A 19,674-nucleotide genomic window follows, 5' to 3' on the forward strand; every position below is an offset into this window, starting at 1 on the left:
CTTGCCTTGAATAAACCAATTTTCAAGTAAATATTTGAAATTCTTTTTTTTTCTTTGACACGAGCATTTTGGATATTGATCGGGGTCTCCTTCGACAACATTGTTTGATGCTTTGCTAGATAAAAGTAGAACAGTCGTGCCGACCAGAAGGTGCCTGTGGGAAGTGGAGCCACACAAAGAGGAGACGAGACATCACAGACACTGTGGATGGTGTCCTTGAAGTGGACACATGGAGAAACAGCCTAAACCATGTCCTGTGGCCTTCTGAATAGAATACAAATAAATAGTGCACTGACTGGTGGTTCAGATCATGCAATATATGGAAAAAGTGACAACTTTTCCTAGGCATGGATGAAATGGAGAGGAACAAGCTGCTAGACCCCTCCCTGAAACACAGACTATCTTCATTTAGCTTGGCTATTTCATCCCTCCCTGGGCACTAACCTCTGTTATTGGATAGTGTTATGTTTAAAAAACTTTAGGATGGTAGACTTGACATCCCTCATCAGACCCTTAGAACTTAAGTAGCCAGGAGTAAAAAATAGAAGCCTCAGAGCTAAATTCCCCCTTGTCTTTTCGAAGAGTTGGGAGAGAAGCAAATGACCATGTGGTGTATCAGTTGGAAACCAGTTCAGCTTCTGTCCCCTTCCTATTTCTGGGGAATGTTAACTGATTCTCCATGGGGCTGATGGTATACATTTTTTTGGAAATGACAAAGATGATGAACTATGGAGTGATTTCCATATGTAGCTCTCATTCCATACCCACAGACAGTGGTGGGCATCCCAGGAAGCCAGGGGAAGCATGGGAATAGCATTCCTGATTTGACTTAATGTTTTTCAGGCTACATCTATATGATAGTATATATTGTTGAAGTTCCATCATTTACTTTGGAGAATATTGAAAGAAAGGTCCTTCAAAAAATTATGGACCAGATTCTTGAGGCCTTTTTTCCTATTATAAGCTACTATAATAACATTTCTTTGAATAAGAACTCAAACTCATTGCTTTTGAGTTGGAACCTATTTGTACTTGACCTTCCAGTGGGATTTTGGAAGGCTGTAAATCACAAGGGAGAAGACACCTCCATGGTTACTGAGAACACATTTTTTTTCTCTCTTTTGAGATTCTCATCCTCACCTTGGAGTTGTCTGCTAAATTTTGTTTTTAATTATTAAACAAATTTGGGATTTTAGGTAGCCCCAGTGGTAAGAAACTGTGCTGCAATTAGTCTATAGGGAGATTTGTACTAGGAACCCTCTCTCTGGTGTTTCAAATCCACCAGTGGCTCCATGGGGCAGTCAGTTCCAATCCATCAGCAGTGATGGATTAAAGAAATAACTATACATTCCTATAGCCGTTCCTCTGTGGAAAAGGTGGGCCTAAGTAGAAGATACAGAACAGAGCAAGCAAACACGGCATGGGAGGTATGTACACCAGGGATGTGTCCTCTCTCCATACCTTTTCAATCTATACGCAGAACACTTCATCAAGGACGCTGGGCTCTATGAAGAGGAGTGTGGCATCAGGCTTAGAGGAAGACTCATCAACAACCTGTGTTATACAGATAACCACCCTGCTTACTGAAACTGAGAAGGACCTGAAACATTGCTGCAGAAGGTCAAGGACTGCCACTTTCAATATGGATTGACATTCAACATCAAGAAAACAAAGATTCTCACCACTGGGCCAGTTGGCAGCATCATGACAGACGGTGAAGAGATTGAAATTGTTAACAACTTTAGTTTGCTTAACTCCACAGTCAACAATCTTGGTACCAGCAGCCAAGAAATCAAAAGACTAATTGCATTGGGAAAGTCTGCTGTTAGAGACCTCTCCAAAGTACTGAAGAACAGTGTCAGTCTGGAGACTAAGATTTGCCTGATCCATGGTCTTTGCAATTAATTACTTGTTATGCATCAGAAAGCTGGACAGTGACTAAGGATGACAGGAGAATTGAAGGATTTGAGCTGTGGTGATAAAAAGTATATACCATGGACTGCTAGGAAGACAAACAGGTTTGACCTAGAGAGAGTGAAACCAGGCTGCTCCTTGGAGACAAGGATTCTGAAGCTTCATCTGAAATGCTGTGGGCATATTGCAAGGAGGAACCAGTCCTTGGAGAGGGACCTCATGCTTGGAAGTGTGGAGAAACAGCCAAGAGAGGAAGACCCTCAATAAGATGGGTTGACTCAGTGACTGGGGAATGTCAGAGATGATAAGGTTGGTTCAGGATAGAGCAGGGTTCAGAGCTGTTATACATAGGGTCGCTGTGAGTCGCAAGTGACTCGATGGGACATAATAAGTAGAAGATAGTTTCGTTCATTCTAAACTTGTTTGTTGTTGTTATTGTTAGTTGCCATCAAGTGGACTATGACCCATAGTCGCCTTATGAACAACAAATCTGAACTTTGATCTATCCTGTACCATCCTCACCATCCCTGAAATACTCAAGCCATTGTTAATTATAACCATAGTGTCAAACCATTTTGTTGAGGGTTTTCCTCTCTCCCTGACCCTCTACCTTTGCCAGCATGGCATCTTTTTCCAAGAATTGACCTTCCTGACAACATGTTCAAAGTATGTGAGATAACATTTCACTGCTTTGGTTCCAAGGAGCCCCCTAGTTGCACTTCCGCCAGGACCAACTTCTTTGATCTTTTGCTAATCCATGACATATTCTATACTCCTCTCCAACACCACAGTTCAAAGATACCAATTCCTCTGTTATCCTCCTCATTTCCAACTTTCAGATACATAGGAAGTATCTGAAAAGACAATGACTTGGATCTGGAGTACTTTATTTTTTTAAAGTGACATCATTGCTCAAATAGCACTTTGGAAAGGTCCATGACAGCACATTTTCCCAATGCAATGCGTCTTTTGGCTTCTTGACTGCTGTTGGCTATGGTTGTTGATTGTGGACACAAGTGAAATAAACCATTAACAACCTCAGTCTTTTCTGATGTTACCTATTGGTCCAGTGGTAAGGATTTTTGTTTTCTTAAGGATGAGTTGTAATCTATATTGAAGGCTGTAGTCTTTGATCTTCTGCAGCAAGGGTTCTGCTTAATTCACGTTGTTGATGAGTCTTCCTCTAATTCTGATGCCACATCCTTTCTATAGTCAAGCTTCTCAAATTATGTCCTCAGTATACAGATTTGAATAAGTGTGGAGAAAGAATATAACCATGCTACCATCTTTCTTGATCTTAAACCATGCAGTGTTCCCTTGTTCTATTTGGACAACAGCTTCTTGGACTATGTTTAAGTTTTACAGGAACACTGTTTAGTGTTCTGGGATTCCCATTCTTCCCAACACTGGCCATAGTTTGTTATGATTCATACAGTTAAAGGCTTTTGCATAGTCAGTAAACACAAATAAACCTCTTTCTGGTATTCTCTGCTTTCAGCCATGATTCACCTGACATCAGCAATGAACTTAAGCGGGCTTAAACGGCAAACTTCTCATTTTGTAGCCTAATGCTCAAACACTGTGCCACCAGGGATCTCTGTTGTTGTTATGTGCCATCAAGTCGCTTGCGACTCTTAGTGACTCTGTGTTGAACTCTGAATCCTGCTCTGTACTGTGCCAACCTTATTGTCTCTGACACACCTGCCCTCATTACGGCAGTCACTGTCAATCCATCTCATCCAGGGACTCCCTCTCTTGTGCTGTCCCTCCACCCTTCCAAGCATGATCTCCCTCTCCAATGACTGGTCCCTCCTAGAGAATTAAGTAATCACTTCTTCCCAAAATAAACTTGTCTCTCAGGTCATAGCACCTGGTTTGTTCCTGGCCATCACCTACTAGTCCTGATTTGGTTGCACATTTATTAGCATTTGGCCATTATTGGCATCAAATCTTGTGTTGACTTGAGTTTTTTCTGCCTCCCCATGGCATGACATGAGGACTTCTTAGCGAGCTAATCAAAGAGTGTTTGGATTTCATGCTTAAGTTTTATACTTGCCAATTGACCTCTGATTTTCACTGTCTACTTTCAGGACATCAGTACAGCTTAGTAACAACTATTCTGTTGTGCTTGTGTGTATCATCCCTCACACTCATTTCAAACACCTGAGTCACCCACTAGCTACTGATTTCCCCTTTATCAATACACCTCTCCGTCTAAAGTTTGAGTGTTTAGACTGCATCACTATACAAGTCATAGCACCTGTGTTCTTAGGCATGTTGGTCCCAGTTGTGCTAGTTTGATGTGGAAATGGAATTTACAAGGTCAAAAGATTGTTGGTGACGTTGCAGTTCTGAAAAGAAAAAGCCAAGGCACCGGTCAGGGGATCCAGCACACTGCAATGTGCATCAAGGTCTCTGGCAGCCCACCAGGGAGGTCTGGAGCCAAGAGCTCCTGAGAGGAGTTCTGAGCTGGGCAGGAGTCATTGCCTGGAAGTTGCCCAAAATAAAGCATGCATTCAGCTACCACCACCCTGCCTAGGCACTGGCCAGCTTCTCCCTTACCCGCCACCCAAAGAATGTTGTTATTGTTATGCACCTTTGAGTCAGAACCTACCCATCGCTGACCCTCCAGTGGGATTTCAACCTGCGTGAGAGAAAACTCCATGTTTCTCCAGTGGAGCAGCTGGTGGACTCAAACTGCATGCTTCCCGACTGGCAGCGCAGCTCCTTACCACAGGCCACCAGCGCTCCCTAAATACTGTGCCCCGTCTTGAAATGAGAGGTAATGTCTGAAGAATGTAGCAGCTGGAGACTGTCAGCCAACCACCCACCTCGCAGCTGAGAGGCTGATGTCTGAAAGGTGAGTCTGCGTGGCACACCGCCATGTGGCCGTCTGCATTGACTACACTCCTGAAAAGGAATGGCCATTCTCTGACAACTATCTACCAGAACCATCCATGGCAGCTCCGCATCTGTAACCTCACCTCTCAACCAAGCTTCTAAATGACGCCAATCAGCAGTAGCAGCCTCTCCCTGCTAACCACATTTCCACAATGAAAGCTCAATCAATCCCTAAATGCTGCTCAAAGTCCCCTAATCCTTCAATTATGTGTTTCCTAAAACCTGCCGGCAGCACAGCGGTTTTCTTTGTTCAGTGTGGTCTCCAGCCGCAGCTCTCCCTTGCTGGGAAAGCAGTCCATGCAGGCTTCGACCGAGGTACTGAATGTGGGCTTCCTTCATCACCTCTGCTCAAGATGTTCTTTTCCCGGTTTTCATACAATTGTCTCCTTCTTGTCATTCAAGTCTCTGAGTCTCAGCCTGTGAGGTACACAGTACACCACGCCTTAACAAGTCACACAGCGTTATGGCCATATTTCACTTCTTATTAACCCTTAAGGACAATTTAAAGTAACCTTATTTGCATTTGAATTATCACTTTCTAGCATATAAACTCTTTGAGGACAGGGATTTTCCCTCATTCGCTGTAGAAAATGGAAAGAGCTTGTTGGACGTGTTGATTAGACAGTCACTGGGAGTCACGATGCTCATCATCATTTAGCCAGGATGGAGGGAAGGATGGTGAGGCTTCATCTTTCGTACTTTGGACATGGAGTTAGGCAAGGCTATTCATTGGAGAGGGACAACATGCTTGGAAAGAAGGGGTTAGGGGTCGTGAAGGAGAGAACCACCACCACCGACATGGATTGACATAATGATTTCAGCGATGGACTTGAGTAGTTTGGAGATGGTGAGGGTGGCATCGGATAACACCGGGTTCAGGCTGACTCTTCACAGGATTGCTATGAGGGGACTTGACCTAACAAAAGCAACAAATACACCAGCAACTAGTAGGGACTCTGTAGTGAATTATATAAGCATGAATGACATCTCCATGGGATATTAATTGGAATTCAAGGCATTTGCACTCACTGCTAGACTTCTTGGCATCCATGTGGTAGAATTACTTTAAGTCCCAGCCACAGCAGCCCAGGCGCAGTCACTACTCTGTCACCGGACACCTGTGTGTTGTAATGCAGACCGCATGTCCGTGGAACATCCAGACTAAGATGGACTAGGGAAAAAGACCTGGAAATTTACTTTGGAAAACTAGCCCGTGAAAATCCCATGGATCACCATGGTCAGATCTATTGTGTATGGAGTAGCTGTGAGCTGGAGACCAACTCAATTTAGGAAAACACATTGATGATGAGAAGAGAATGAAGAATTACATGTTCTCAGAGTTCTTCAAAAGTGCTCTCAACTTCTGAAAATGGGCGTGTATGGGAAGCACATTGCTGGACAAGGGCCATTCACCTTACTGCCCATTCATGGTTCCTGAGCGAACGCCACACAGCCTACACTTTCAAGGAAGCTGCTGGAAATCCCAGAGAGGTAGCAATCAAGGTAAGAGAGAGATGGGAAGTACTGTCTTAGAGAGAGGCCTAAGGGCAACTGGCTAACTTCTTTTTGGTGGGGTTGAGGCTGCAGACATGGTAGGAGGGAGGGCGGAATCTGAGTCTGTTGGTGAACAGAACAATGAGAACACATACAAAGTGAAAGACAGGAGATGAAAGGGGTCACGTGACAGAGCAAGCTACGGAAGAAAACGTAGACCAGTTGAGCAAGGAGAAAGTTGAGCCTTAAGAAAATAAAAATGAGCGCAACAATGAATGCATGGAAATCCTAAGTCTCTGTTAACTTTTGTTAAAATTAATAAAGAAAAAGAAAATAAAAAATTTAGGCAGGCATTTCCTATAAATAAGGAAAAAGTGAGTATGAAAAATGTTGGCGTTTGGGGTTTCTATGATCAACGTCATGTACATAATTAAAAGAACAATCAAAATAACTACGAGATATCATCTCACACCAGTAAGAACAGCAAAATTTAGCAGAACAGAAGAACAAATGCTGGTGAGGTTGTGGAGAAACTGGAACATTTATTCACTGTTGGTGGAAGTGTAAAATGGTGCAACCGCTATGGAAGGCAGTATGGCGCTTTCTCAAAAAGTTGGAAATAGAAATACCATTTGACCCAGTAATTCCACTACTGGGAATATACCCCAAAGGACCATAACTGGCATCCAAGCAGATATATGCACACCCATGTTTATCATGGCTTTGTTCACGATAGCAAGGAATTGGAAACAACCTAAATGCCCATCAACAAACAAATGGGTAGAGAAGCTCTGTTATATTCACACAATAGAATACTATGCTGCATTGAAAAACAAGGAACTCATGCAATATTATTCAAAATGGCTGAGCCTGGAGGACATTATGCTGAGTGAAGTATCTCAGTCACAAAAGTACAGATACTTTATGGCGCCACTGTTGTGAAACAGGACTGACATCAAGGTTGAGAGGAGACTGAGATAGATGGGATAACTAATACTGCATTGAAACAAATGAAGGAGAAAACTGTTTGAAAGGGATATGTGATTAGGTATTTTTCTCATGAACAGAGTCCAGAGCGAAGGCTGCATAGTGGAGTGGACCTGGGGGGAGGGATTGTAAAACAATGAAAGAATTTTTATTTAAATTTTCCAAGAGGGGAGTGTGCTGGGGAGGGGGAGTTAGGAGGAGAAAAAAGTGCAACAATGAATAGAAATCCAAAGTCTCTAAATTTTCATTGAAATTAATTTTTTAAAAAGTGCTTAAAAGAAAAAAAAGAACAGATTCACTGTTAAGAAGTATCTTTGAAGTCACCAGCATAAGAGATAAAATACACTTTACTCTGATTTAAGGAAGAGGAGGAAAGGATAGTCTGAATGTGAATAGTACAAAACCAGTTTTTATTGAATGTGTTTCAGATTATACACAATACATACTGTTTACATTTGCCAATAACTCCCTCCCTGAAAGGAATTTTCATAAGCACTGTTGGGCCAATTTTTTACATATTATCATAAAAAAATTAGCATGGCACATTTACAAAAATACCTCCTGGTGGCCGTGGGTTTTGGCATGATTTATAGAGTAATGTTAAGAGTAGGTACCTGGTAACAGTGGGATGTGGTGCAGTACACCTTCATCAGTAGGATGGCTGTGAAGTGTCCACAGTAATGATATATTTGCTATAAAATAAATGTCATGTCTTTTGGATAAGCTTAAAAAGGAAAAGAATCAATAATCAGCATAAGAACACTATCTCTGCCTAGATTCTAAAACTTTACAAGTCATTTTAAGATCAGGAATCTAGCTTGTCTTGTACTAAAGTTCAGTTTGAAAGAAACTATGACATCATAGTCATGTTAATGATTTAGGTACAGGAGGACCACCCACCACACAGTCCTGGCCTACTGACCGCCTTAGAAAGCTGTCCCCTTGACTAACCACATGTGCATGTTGCTTAACTGATAACAATATGAGCGAGCCCTGAGTGAAATCTCCTGTGATTGGTTTGTTCTGGAGCAAGTTACTTAAGATCTCTGTGCTTCAATTTTCTCATCTGTAAAAGAGAGATAAAATGTAGCTCACAGAGTCATTCTCGGCGGTGATATGGTAATTCGGTCCTTAGTAGAGAGGCCCTGAAAGGCAATCCATAAATATTAGCTTTGGAAACATTAACCAGGTATTAATGGTCTATAGGGACTTCTGGTGGCCTAGTGGGTAGGGAGTTCTACTGCCAACCCAAAGGTGGGTGGTTTTGATCCACCAGGTGCTCCATGAGAGAAAGATGGGCAGGCTCTTCCTGTGTAGTTTACAGCCTCTAAAAACCTGCTGGAGTGTCAGTTATGAATAGGTTCTGACTTGATAGCAATGAATTTGAGTTTATAGTGGTCTGTTGAGCTGTCAAATTGGCTTCAACTCATGAAACCCTGCCTATCAACAGAAGAAAGCACAGCACCTCCCACATCGGCTTCATGATTGCCCTGGACGAGGCTGTTGTGGCAGCCCTGCACGGTGCCAGCCCATCTTGTTCAGGGCCTTCCTCTTCCCTAACCCTGTTTCACCAAGTATCATGTATTTCTCCAGGATCTGGGCCCTCCTGATTACATGCTCTACGTGTGTGGCACAGAATCTTGACATCTCCACTTTTAAGGAATAGAGGGGTCTAGCTGTTATCTAGCTCATCCTTTTTTCTTCTGAAGGCTCAAATCCTATGGACGTGAGTCTCTCTAGGTTAGTTTTCATGTGGCGTCTTTAGAAGCCTAAAGATTCATGGGACATGTGCTCAACTACACTTTGTACTATGAGGTTTAGTGGGAAGCTTCTCTGATAATTTAATGTGCACTTCAAAATCAACACCTTTTGGTACCAGCAACCAGGAAATTAAAAGATGAATTGCATTGGGAATGTCTGCTGTCAGAGACTTCTCCAAAGTACTGAAGAGCAATGATATCAGTCTGGAGACTCAGGTGTACCTGATTCAGACCATATTCTTTGCAATACTTGCTATGCATCAGAAATCTGGGCAATGACTAGGGATGATAGAAAAAGAATTGATGCCTTTGAGCTGTGGTGCTGGAGAAGAGTATTGAATATATACACACAATGGACTGCCAGGAGAGCAAACAAGTTCACCCCAGAGAGGGTAAGGCAAGGATTCTGAAGCTCCATCTAACCAATCCTTGGAGAGGCGCGTCGTGCTTAGAAGGGTGGAGGGACAGCACAAGAGAGGAAGACCCTCGACGAGATGGACTGATTCAGGACTGGAGTAATAGAAGTAGGTGTCAGAGACAATAAGATCGGCACAGGCTAGAGCTGGTTTTAGGGCTATTGTACAGTGTTTCTATGAGTCACAGGCGACTCGATGGCATGTAGCAACAACCATCTGGTGGTGCCTTGTACAACTACATGAATTTGGGGAAAGAGGATTTATTTCGCCAATCCTAGCACCAGAAACTTCTTAACGCATATGGCCCACTAACTGTGAGAGCGCTGGTGGCTAGGCATAAGGACTTGTGCTGCCAACCCAAAGGCACATGGTTCAAGTCCACCAGCTGCTCCACAAGAGAAGGATGGGCATTATCCTCCCGTGTGATTAAACCACCTCTGAAAACCTCCTGGAGACTCAGCTATGAGTTGATACCAACTCAGTGGTACACAACAACAATTGTGACTGGAGAGAGCTCTCCACCAGCTGTTTCACCAGAGAAAGATGGGCAATTTCCTCCCATCAGGTCAGCTATGAGTCGGTTCTGATCCAACGGAGATGGGTGAACTGTATCAAAATCGTCTCCATTTTATCCCAATTTATTCTAAATGTCTCCCATTACTAACAGTTTTAATAAAAATGAAAATTCAAGCCACAAAACAATTGTCTTAAGCACAGTGAGGGCATCATAATGAATCAATGTTATTCACGAACAGCTTCGTGTCAGAAAGCGCTCCAAAGGGTTTTTTTTCTTCACCACTCACTCCAAAAGCTACCGTCCTCCGAACACCACAGCAAAGCTAACCTCCTGCCCAGGAGAGTTCTCCAGCATCTAAATATGCCTTTATCTTCTCCAGGACAAAGGTTTTCAAAAACAAAGGGGAAGATTTTAAACCTTGACTTTGTATCAACGCATTCTTTGAAAAGTGAATCACTTTTATATGATGGTTAAAAAATAAAAATGAAGTTGCCATGATAGGACCATCTCATAAGTAGCCTGATAAAACTTGATAAGAACAGCAGTTCTTACAGAGGAGCTCTCGTGGCTTAGTGTAAGAGGTGTGCTGCCAACCCAAAAGCACGTGGTTCGAATCTACTAGCTGCTCTGAGACAGAAAGACGGGCAATCTCTTCTGTGATGAACTGCCTCTGAAAATCTGCTGGAAGGGCTGTAAGACGGTTCTGACTTTTTAGAACACAACAATAAAAGGGCTAAGGAGTTGCACTGGCAACCCAAAATCAAGCAGTTTAAATCCACCAGTTAATTTCTGGCAGGAAGGTGAGAAATTTCCTCCCACATCATGTACAATTCTTTTTTAATAAAATTTTTATTTTATAAAAAAAATACTTTTTTTTTTAAAAACTCTCCAACTCATTGCCATCAAGTCGGGACTGACTTTCAGACGCTGTAAACCGCACAGCGGTTCCTCCTCTTTCCCCCACCAGGAGCTGGCAGATTTGAACCGCCAGCCTTTGGGTTGGCAGTGTAACGCCCTACTCTCTAAACCACCACGTGTGAAATCAAGTGAATTTTAAAATTCTATGTTTGCACAAATTTCTTCAAAGGAGCACATGTTTGCTAAGTGTCATAATAGGAGAGAAAATCCTTAAAAGAAAAAAAAAGTTACGATTGTCAGTGTATTGTCAACAATTCTGGATGCCTTGAGAGTCATCTTGTGTGGTGAAGGTTGTTGGGGATGGTCTGGAGAGAAAAGGACCTACGAGAATGTAACAGTCGCTGTCAAAAAGACAGTTTGAATTTTGTACCCAATTGAACTTCACTTTGGGGCCCGACGGCTCAATAACCCACACAGGATAAGTCTTCAAAATTTTTATTGCTAGGCACTGGGGGAGGCAATCAATATCCAACTGATACACGCCCAAATGAAAAAACAAAATCAACTGACACAACTGTGCAATGTAATGTTTCTCTGCATCTTCATAAAGATGACCCATAACATACTTACAGTACACTGTCCCCTGTAGCATATCTGTGTATCTAACTGAAGCTCCAGGCTTTAAAAAGGCACATGGGAAATAAGCTCAATTCATAGTGTTCTCAGGTAGAAGACACACACATGACTTACAGGCAGGGTTGGTGTCTCTATTAAACGGAACTTTTGCCCCTGGTAATAGAACCGTCTTCAGTCGCTCATTCATTTTCTTTCGAGGGCTTGCTTTTCTGAATCAACCACACTTCATTATTTCTATTAAGCAATTTAAAAGGACTATTGTAGCCTGCAGTGTAGTAAACTTTTTCATCAAAAACTTTTCCTTCTTCCCTTAGAATGTTTGCTAATGTCAAAAGCTGTTCTTGATTCTTTTGGGCACTAGAGAATCCATCGAAAGACCTAGAAAGGAGAAAAGGAATAGCCATGAGTGTTCTTAATACAGCTGCTCACGTCATCTGAAAAGAAAAGCAGGAGCTACCAACACAAAGGCTTCAAAATAGCCTTTCCCTCTGGCAGTTATGTGAGCCCACCACTCCTTTCCAGTTCCCAGTGTCCTTGTGCCTGAGACACACCCTGAAGGTGGGCATGCGCTCCAGGTGTTGTTGACAGAAGATTTGAAACTGACACCCTTTAAAGGGCTCTTACCCCATGCATCTTAAACTCTGTGTACACTGATCATCTAGGATCTTGCTAAAATGCAGATTCGGGGTCCCAGCATGAGGCCTGGGAGTCTGCATCCCTAACAGGCCCATCAGGTGAATACTGATGGTCCCATTAGCCACTTTATTTCATCTGCTTAAAGGTCCCCTTCCAGACTTTGGATTATTTTTTTTTTAATTGACTATTTCCTCTTCTTTGGAAAAGGGTCAACACTGGATTACAGATGAACAGGAAGTTCTGACCACCTCAGCACTGACCCCTGATTTATAGTCTAATGGAAGAGACAAAGAGTTGGCTCTCTCCACAGCCTGAGGATTTTGACAGAGATGGAATCAAAATGCTCCAGGAACACTGATCATATGATTAAAGTAGGGCGTGGGCGCCATCTGAGTTGGGTCTGCAGGGGGGAGGGTTTCCCTGGAAAGAGAAGGTGTCTCCAGCAGAGAGAAGATAACTGACCAAAATGGAACAAGTATGAAAAAGATGAAGCATTTTTATTCCATAAAGGCATAAAATGAGGCCACAAAGATGAGTCAGGACCAGATAGAAGAATCCTGTATATGATCCTGAACCCTTTGAGATTATTCCAAAGGCTGTTGGGCAGAAAAGTTAACTTGATCAGATCTGGAAAGAACACAGACAGCGAGATGGGGTAGAGACTGTGGGAGACAGGAGCTTATTAGGGGGCTGCTTTGAGAATTGAGCCAAAGGATAGATTAAAAATTTAAATAAAAAGTGGGAGGAAAGTAATGAAGCAGATTTTAAACTATGACAATTACTCCAGGATTAATTCACGACAAGTCACTGACCTAGCCCAGCTGCTAATAACGTATACACAAGGCTTTTCATTTTTAAGATTAAGATTAAGGTACACTTATGTTGTTATGTGCCGGCATGTCGACTATGACTCTAGGCAACAATGAAACCTGCCCAATCTCACTATCTCTGACACACCTGTCCCCGTGGCCACAGTCAATGAGTCAATCCCCCTTATCCAGGATCTTCCTCTCCTGTGCTGTTCCTCCACCCTTCCAAGCATGATGTCCTTCTACAATGATTGATCCCTTCTGGCAACGTGGCCAAAGCATGTGAGACAGACCGCACTATAGTATCCTCCAAGGAGCAATGTGGTTTCACCCTCTCCAGGACAGTCCTGTTAGTTCTCTGGGCACTCCACAGTAAGCTCAGACCCTTCTTCTGCACCACAATTCAAAGGCATCAATTCCTCTTCTGTCATCCTTATTTCATTGCCCAGCAAGTAACTGAGAAAACAAGAGTCTGGATCAGGTGCACCTTAGTCTCTAGAATGACATTGTTGCTCTTTAGCACTCTGGAAAGGTCCCTGACAGCAGATTTTTTTTTCCAAAGTAATTAGTCTTTTGATTTCCTGACTGCTGGTGTCAAGTGTTGATTGTAGATCTGAGCAAGAGGAAATTGTTAACAACCTCAATCTCTTCTCCTTCTATCATGTCTATCATGATGCTGCTGATTGGCTTGGTGGTGAGAATCTATGTTTTCTTGATGTTGAGAAAATCAGAAATACACAGAAGAATTCCATGATGAACTTCTTTAATATAAGTTCTATTATCTACGTGCCAATGGGAAAGATCAGTCTGACTTGATGCTTCAAAGAAGATTAAGGGCTCAAGGGTAAAGACTACGTCTATTTTATTCTGTGATGTCTATGTAGCACCTAGAACCCTTCCTGATGGCAAAAAATCAACTCTACCAGCTGCCATCAAGGCCATTCTGACTTACAGAGCTGCCCTGTGTGTCAGAACAGAACAATGTTACAGCATTTTCAATGCTTGTTTTTGGGAAGTCAATCACCAGGACTTTCCTCTAAGGCCCTTCCGGAGGGTCTTAGAGAGCTTTGGTGGTCTCCCTTCTTTCTGGGTGGACTAAAATGTCCAAATTCGCAGTCAGAAGAGCATTTAACTGTTTGCAGGTGCTCGTGACATGCAAATTCTTGCTGAGTCAGTGTCTGAATATGTCCTTGCACGTGCATAGAAAATACTGGAGAGGACTTGATAAAACTGTCCTGTACTGTAATTTTTATTTATGTTGATTATCATTCTGGACCATGTCTTAAGAAGCATTTTGACTCTTAAATTTATTCTCTCTACTTAGGAACAGCCACCCTTTAGTACATTTAACCGAAAGGAAATTTATTTTCCAGTCCCACTTCTTCCTTGCAATCAAATCTAGCACCAATTGGAGATCATTTGACCTCGGAGTTTGTGCTTTTATATAACGATCAGACACTGCTTTGTTCAGCACGGAAGCGTGTGCTGAGCACCCCTGTGTCTGCTGAGCTGGGAGCTGGGGGACATGCATGAGCTCCGCCAGCCTAGGGGGCAAGGAGTCACACTACCAACCCAACAACACATGTTTAAATACGCCAGGTGCTCTGCGGGAGGAAGGTGGGCAATCTCCTGCCCTAATGACCTGCTAGAAAGTCAACGAGGAGTTGGTTCTGACTCTCCTGCAATGACTTTCATGTTTTTAATTACTATTCTCCTGGAGGAATTTATACTCTATAAATGAATCCACTGCCATCAAGTTGATTCCACTCATGATGACTTCCCAGCAGATTTCTGAGGCTGAGAGTCTTTTACAAGAGGAGACTGCCTCATCTTCCTCCTAAGGAGAGGCTGGTGGATTCAAACCACTGAGCTTTCAGTTAGCAGTCCAACATGTGACACGCAAGGTCAGTCATTCAGATAATCAAAGGGAGGGCATAGCTGATAGAGTGGTCTTCTGACTGTAGCAGCTGAGGAAGAGACCACAGAGGATGCCATTTCACCAAAGTCCTGAAGGATGACAAGGGGCCTCCCAGGAGAAAAAGAAATAAGGAGCTAGAGCCGGTCATGCTACTGTCTTATCTGCATGTTCAAAATGTTGTTGTTGTCGTTATGTGCCGTCAAATTGTTTGCGACTCATAGCGACCCTATGTACAACAGCCCTAAACCCTGCTCTATCCTGTGCCAATCTCATTGCCTCTGACACACCCATCCCGATTACCCCAGTCACTGAATCAATCCACCTCATAGAGGGTCTTCCCCTCCTGCACTGTCCCTCTACCCTACCAAGCATGATGTCCCTCTCCAAGGACCTGTCTCTTCTTACAATATGTCCAAAGTATGTCAGACGAAGCCCCAGAATCCTTGCCTCCAAGGAGCAGCCTGGTTTAACCCTCTCTAGGATGAATCTGTTTGTTTTCTTGGCAGTCCATGGTACATTCAATATTCTTCTCCAGCACCATAGCTCAAAGGCGTCAATTCTCCTTTTATCCTCCCTAGTCATTGTCCAACTCTCTGATGCATAACAAGTGATTACAAAAACCATGGCCTTATTCAGGCGCACCTTAGTCTCCAGAGAGACACCGTTGCTCTTAAGTACTTTAGAGAGGTCCCTAACAGCAGACTTTTCCTTCGCAATACATTTTTTTTTTTTATTTCCTGGCTGCTGGTGCCAAGAGTGTTGACTGTGGAGCCGAGCAAACTGAAGCTGTGAACAACCTCAATCCCTTCGCCATCCATCCTGATGTTACCGATTGGTCCAGTGGTGAGAATCTTTGTCTTCTTGACATTGAGCCTCAGTCCTTACTGAAGGCTACAGTCCTTGACCCTCTGCAGTAAGTGCATGAGGTCCTCTTCAGTTTCAGTGAGCAGGGTTGTGTCATCTGCATAACACAGACTGTTGATAGATCTTCCACCAATCCTAACGCCACACTTCTCCTCATAGAGCCCAGCCTCTCGGATAATCTGCTCTGCATACATGTTGAAAAGGTATGGAGATAGGACACATCCCTGGAATACACCCTTCCCAATTTTGAACCATGCAGTGTTGCCCTGCTCCGTTCTGACGACTGCCTCTTGGTCCAAGTATAGATTTTGCATTAGCACGATTAAATGTTCTGGGATTCCCATTCAAAATATGGACTCCCATGTTCAAAATATTTTACATAAATTAACTCAGATGATCTTTACAGCAACCCTGTGAGATGGGGAGTCTGCGATTACATAGGCGTCCTTCAACAGCACAAAAAATTAAGTGCTTGATTATCAACCAAAAGATCAGTGGTTCAAACCTACCCGTAGGAACCTTGAAAGAAAGAACTGATAATTTGCTTTAAAAGGTAACAGGCCTGAAAATCCTGTGGGTTACAAGTCTACTCTGTACACAAGGGTCACGACGAGTCGGACTCTACACCAGGGCAGCTGGAACACGCATGCATATTTTTAGCTATCAGGAGATTTGGTAAAAAAAGCCTGAGTAACTTGCCTAATATCAAAGGTAAAGAGATAGGGAGAAAATAAAATAGCATATCCCGTAGAGGATGAAAGTCAATGGATAAGAGCTACAGAGTAGGCTCTGTCTCTGGATCGCAGCACACAAAGGGCCTGTGTAGCACGCAAATAATTTCAACTTCTTCCTGGAAGCAACATGAAGCAGCAGAGATTTTTAAACGGGTAACATGGTGGAATTGTTCTTGCCGTTGTAAGAAAGATCATGGGTTCTATTGTGCAGGAAGAAAGAAGGCTGGTAGCAACAAGAACCATCAGGCCATTTCAGGGGAAGCAGTGTTATCAATTCATATCTGAGTGCTATTATCAGGCGCTGGGATAAGCACCGGGTTATACACAGGTGACTTACATGTTATTTGTATGCGATGAGGACTTCAGGAAGTAACAATGGTGATGGACAGAAAGGGAGAGATAAATCATTTCAGAGGAGACCAGACAGTTCTTTGGGGTCAGTGCTGATCCTGACCATGAAGGTCCTTCTTGTGAAGGCATCTGGCTGATGGAGCCCTTTACTGGGACAAGCACTGGTGGAGTAGAGAAGGCTTGGGAGTTGGAGAGAGGCTCATTTTCAGAGCTGTTGGATTTGATGCTCCCCTAAATGCTTGAGAAGTAGGGAAACTAGAGCTGGAGATGTCTGAGAGACGCGAGAGTGATTAGCAGCAGGTAGTCGAGAAAGGTCTGCGGTGAAATGAGGGTCAGCAATGGACCTGAACAGTGAATCCTAGAGTGGGTAGTGAGGGAAGAACCAGCGTGGGGAAAGACACAGGGAAGGAAGATGCAAGTGGCATTCGCAAAGTTGAAGGATGAACAACAAGCCACCTAACAGAATGGTTAGCACTCAAATACTGCAGGGGTTCCATGGGAGAAGACCGAAATCATGCAGCAAATGGGACCAAAAGTATTTCCAAGCAGACGGAGAGGACTGTATCAGATTGTCTTGATCTGAGGAGTCTATAAGCGGTTGAGGAAGCAGAGAAGCAGCTTACCAGGTTGATGGTGAAGGGAAGGTGGGAAAAGCAGCAATAAGGAGAAGACAGAATCCAATATGCCATTAATATTTTGTACTGCTGTAAGATTTTTTGTTGTTGTTGTTGTTAAGATCTAACCATGCTCTGATAGCCTAGTGGTAAGAAGCTGTACTGCAATTCCAAAGGCAAGTGGTTTGAACCCACCCGCTGCTCCAATGGAAAAACCAGACAATCTAATCCTGTGCAATTTACTGCTTCTGAAAACCTTTCAGAAGGTCAGTTATGGGTTGGTTCCAACTTGATGGTATTCAACAACAACAAGAACCACCACAACCACCAAATAGCAAGTACAAAACCTTGTATTTTTGGTGTGGAAAGTACTCAATATACTTTTCATTAAATAAATGGGTTCTATCTGTGGCAATATATTTAACTCCAAGTCAGAAGGTAAATACCAAAGAATGCATCAGAACTGTGTTTATGGAAGGGTGAATGCCGGCTGAAATTGCAGAGGAGCTAAGTCATCAGTGCACACAGGTAAAACTAGCAGTCAGCAGGGCTATAAATTACCCACCACTTACCCACTTACCGTACAAACACAGTCATCTCAGCTCTGTCTTCAATGAAGACATCTGACTCGGCAGGCTTGGGCGGATCACATTGCTGTTCAGAGGGGATGTACAGGGAGACAGTAATGGTAGACTCACTGAATGGGCCTGAGCCTGGCTGCACATAGCTTGTCACAGGAGCAGTCATCTTTATTTTCTTCTCTGTGTCAGAAAAACATATTCCATTGCACAGGAGAGAACGAAGTGGAGTCAGTCTATTACAGATTACTTTCATTTAACCTATTGCATCCTAATCTGACTTGGTTAGTTTATTTTACATTACTGACACCATTATTTATTTTAAGAAAACTGTCTCCTTGAAAAAAAAATAAAGCCAATATTTATCAATTACCTAGTGATCACATTAGATACTTCCAGTGCTATTGATATTTTTGGCTCATAGACTTTATAGTTTTATGGATAAAGAGAAGAAGGGCAGTTGGAGGTCACATGGTCCAGTTCTTTCTTTATTTCCGTGACTCAGAAATTAAGGTCCGATAAAAGTCAAAAGGCCTGTGCAAACAGAAGTAACCACAGAGCCCCGAACAGAAGCTGTATGCAGAGATTCCGGACTTGCTTCCTAACTTCCTGCCACAGTCAACACATTTGCTCCATGCATTAGACAAGGTTACTACATAACTCAATCTAGCAGAAACAGAGTTAGATAATAGAGGCTTTAGAGGCCTACCCTCCCGCTGTGGCAGCTCAGTGTTAGAAATCTGTCTTTTGATCATTAAGCCTGTGAGAATGGATTTCCTAGTAGAACAGATACTTGTTTAATATGTTAAGACTCATTAATAAACCAGGGGACTTGACCTCATTAGACATAAATACAAAGCGAATGGCTCTTACCTTTCTCGTTTTTGCCTTTGATGTAGCTATGGAGCTTTGTAAAGCCAGTTTGAATGGCTGAGTCCCAGTCCATTGATTCCACGGCCGTGCTGACCCACTTGGCCGGACCATAGTGACGGATCTCATAACTTCCGGGCTAAAATGGAACAGGGAAAACTTCGGAAAGCAGTCCTCCCAGGGCCGGGGGTGAGAGGAGAGGCCACAGCCCGAGGTCCCTGTTCCCCGGGACGCTCAGGGCCTCTTCCCTGTGGGTTTGATCCTGGGGAGTTGAGTGAGTGGAGGCCAGAGTTTCGCTCACGTTAAGAAAAAGCAATTATTTCACCCTCCTAGCCGCGGGGAGCTCCAAAGCGTGTTCTAGAAGGTGAGATGTTCCTTTTGTTTTTAAAACCTCAAAGAAAACCAAGGAAGGGTGGGTGTTGCCGAGAGCCACAGGGGTGCAACCCACTTCCTTTTGGTGCAGGAATAGAGGTAGGGGCTCAGGCCACTCTGCAGTGTTCTTTTAAACTCGAATCGAGGACTGCCTCCGGTCTTACTGCAGATCAGCCGGCAGAAGACCTGGAACCCCCTCCCCGGTGCCGCCCAGCTCACCTGTACCCTACCTGGGGACCTGCGTCCTCTGGGACAGTCCAGCCCGGCGTCTCCAGGGCCTCGGCAGCCGTGGCCTCGGCCGCCCCGGCCTCGGTCTCGGACACTTCGGCCATGGATGGTGCGGACACTCGGAGGAAAGAGCCCGCGAGCTGCGTGGAGAGCGCGCGCGCCCGGCGCTGCCTGTGGCCGGGCTGCCCTGGGGCCACCCCGGTGCGTGCGCGCCCCA

At 43.7% G+C, this 19,674-nt stretch overlaps 1 protein-coding gene across 1 annotated transcript; it reads right to left on the reverse strand.

Moving 5' to 3' along the window:
* Nucleotides 1-11,604: 11,604 nt before the first annotated feature.
* On the reverse strand, nt 11,605-19,561 carry HEBP2 (heme binding protein 2). The gene is made up of 4 exons (XM_006884947.1): nt 19,460-19,561; nt 18,861-18,996; nt 17,990-18,170; nt 11,605-11,861 (listed from the first exon to the last, which is right to left on the reverse strand). Exons 1-4 carry the CDS (start codon nt 19,559-19,561, stop codon nt 11,663-11,665), a joined length of 618 nt encoding a protein of 205 aa, XP_006885009.1. The 3' UTR covers nt 11,605-11,662.
* Nucleotides 19,562-19,674: the final 113 nt, after the last annotated feature.

This window comes from Elephantulus edwardii, unplaced genomic scaffold (genome assembly GCF_000299155.1).
Source record: "Elephantulus edwardii isolate Elephantulus edwardi_28Jun2011 unplaced genomic scaffold, EleEdw1.0 scaffold00039, whole genome shotgun sequence".
NCBI lineage: Eukaryota > Metazoa > Chordata > Mammalia > Macroscelidea > Macroscelididae > Elephantulus > Elephantulus edwardii.

Excerpts from the sequence above, each read along its gene's own strand:
- HEBP2 (XM_006884947.1), bottom strand. The coding sequence starts at position 19,561 with ATGGCCGAAGTGTCCGAGACCGAGGCCGGGGCGGCCGAGGCCACGGCT. Across the intron at positions 18,997-19,459 it reads CAGAGGACGCAGGTCCCCAG|CCCGGAAGTTATGAGATCCG; the intron begins GTAGGGTACAGG and ends GTTCCATTTTAG. Across the intron at positions 11,862-17,989 it reads GAGATGACTGTGTTTGTACG|GTCTTTCGATGGATTCTCTA; the intron begins GTAAGTGGGTAA and ends TCTCCTTTCTAG.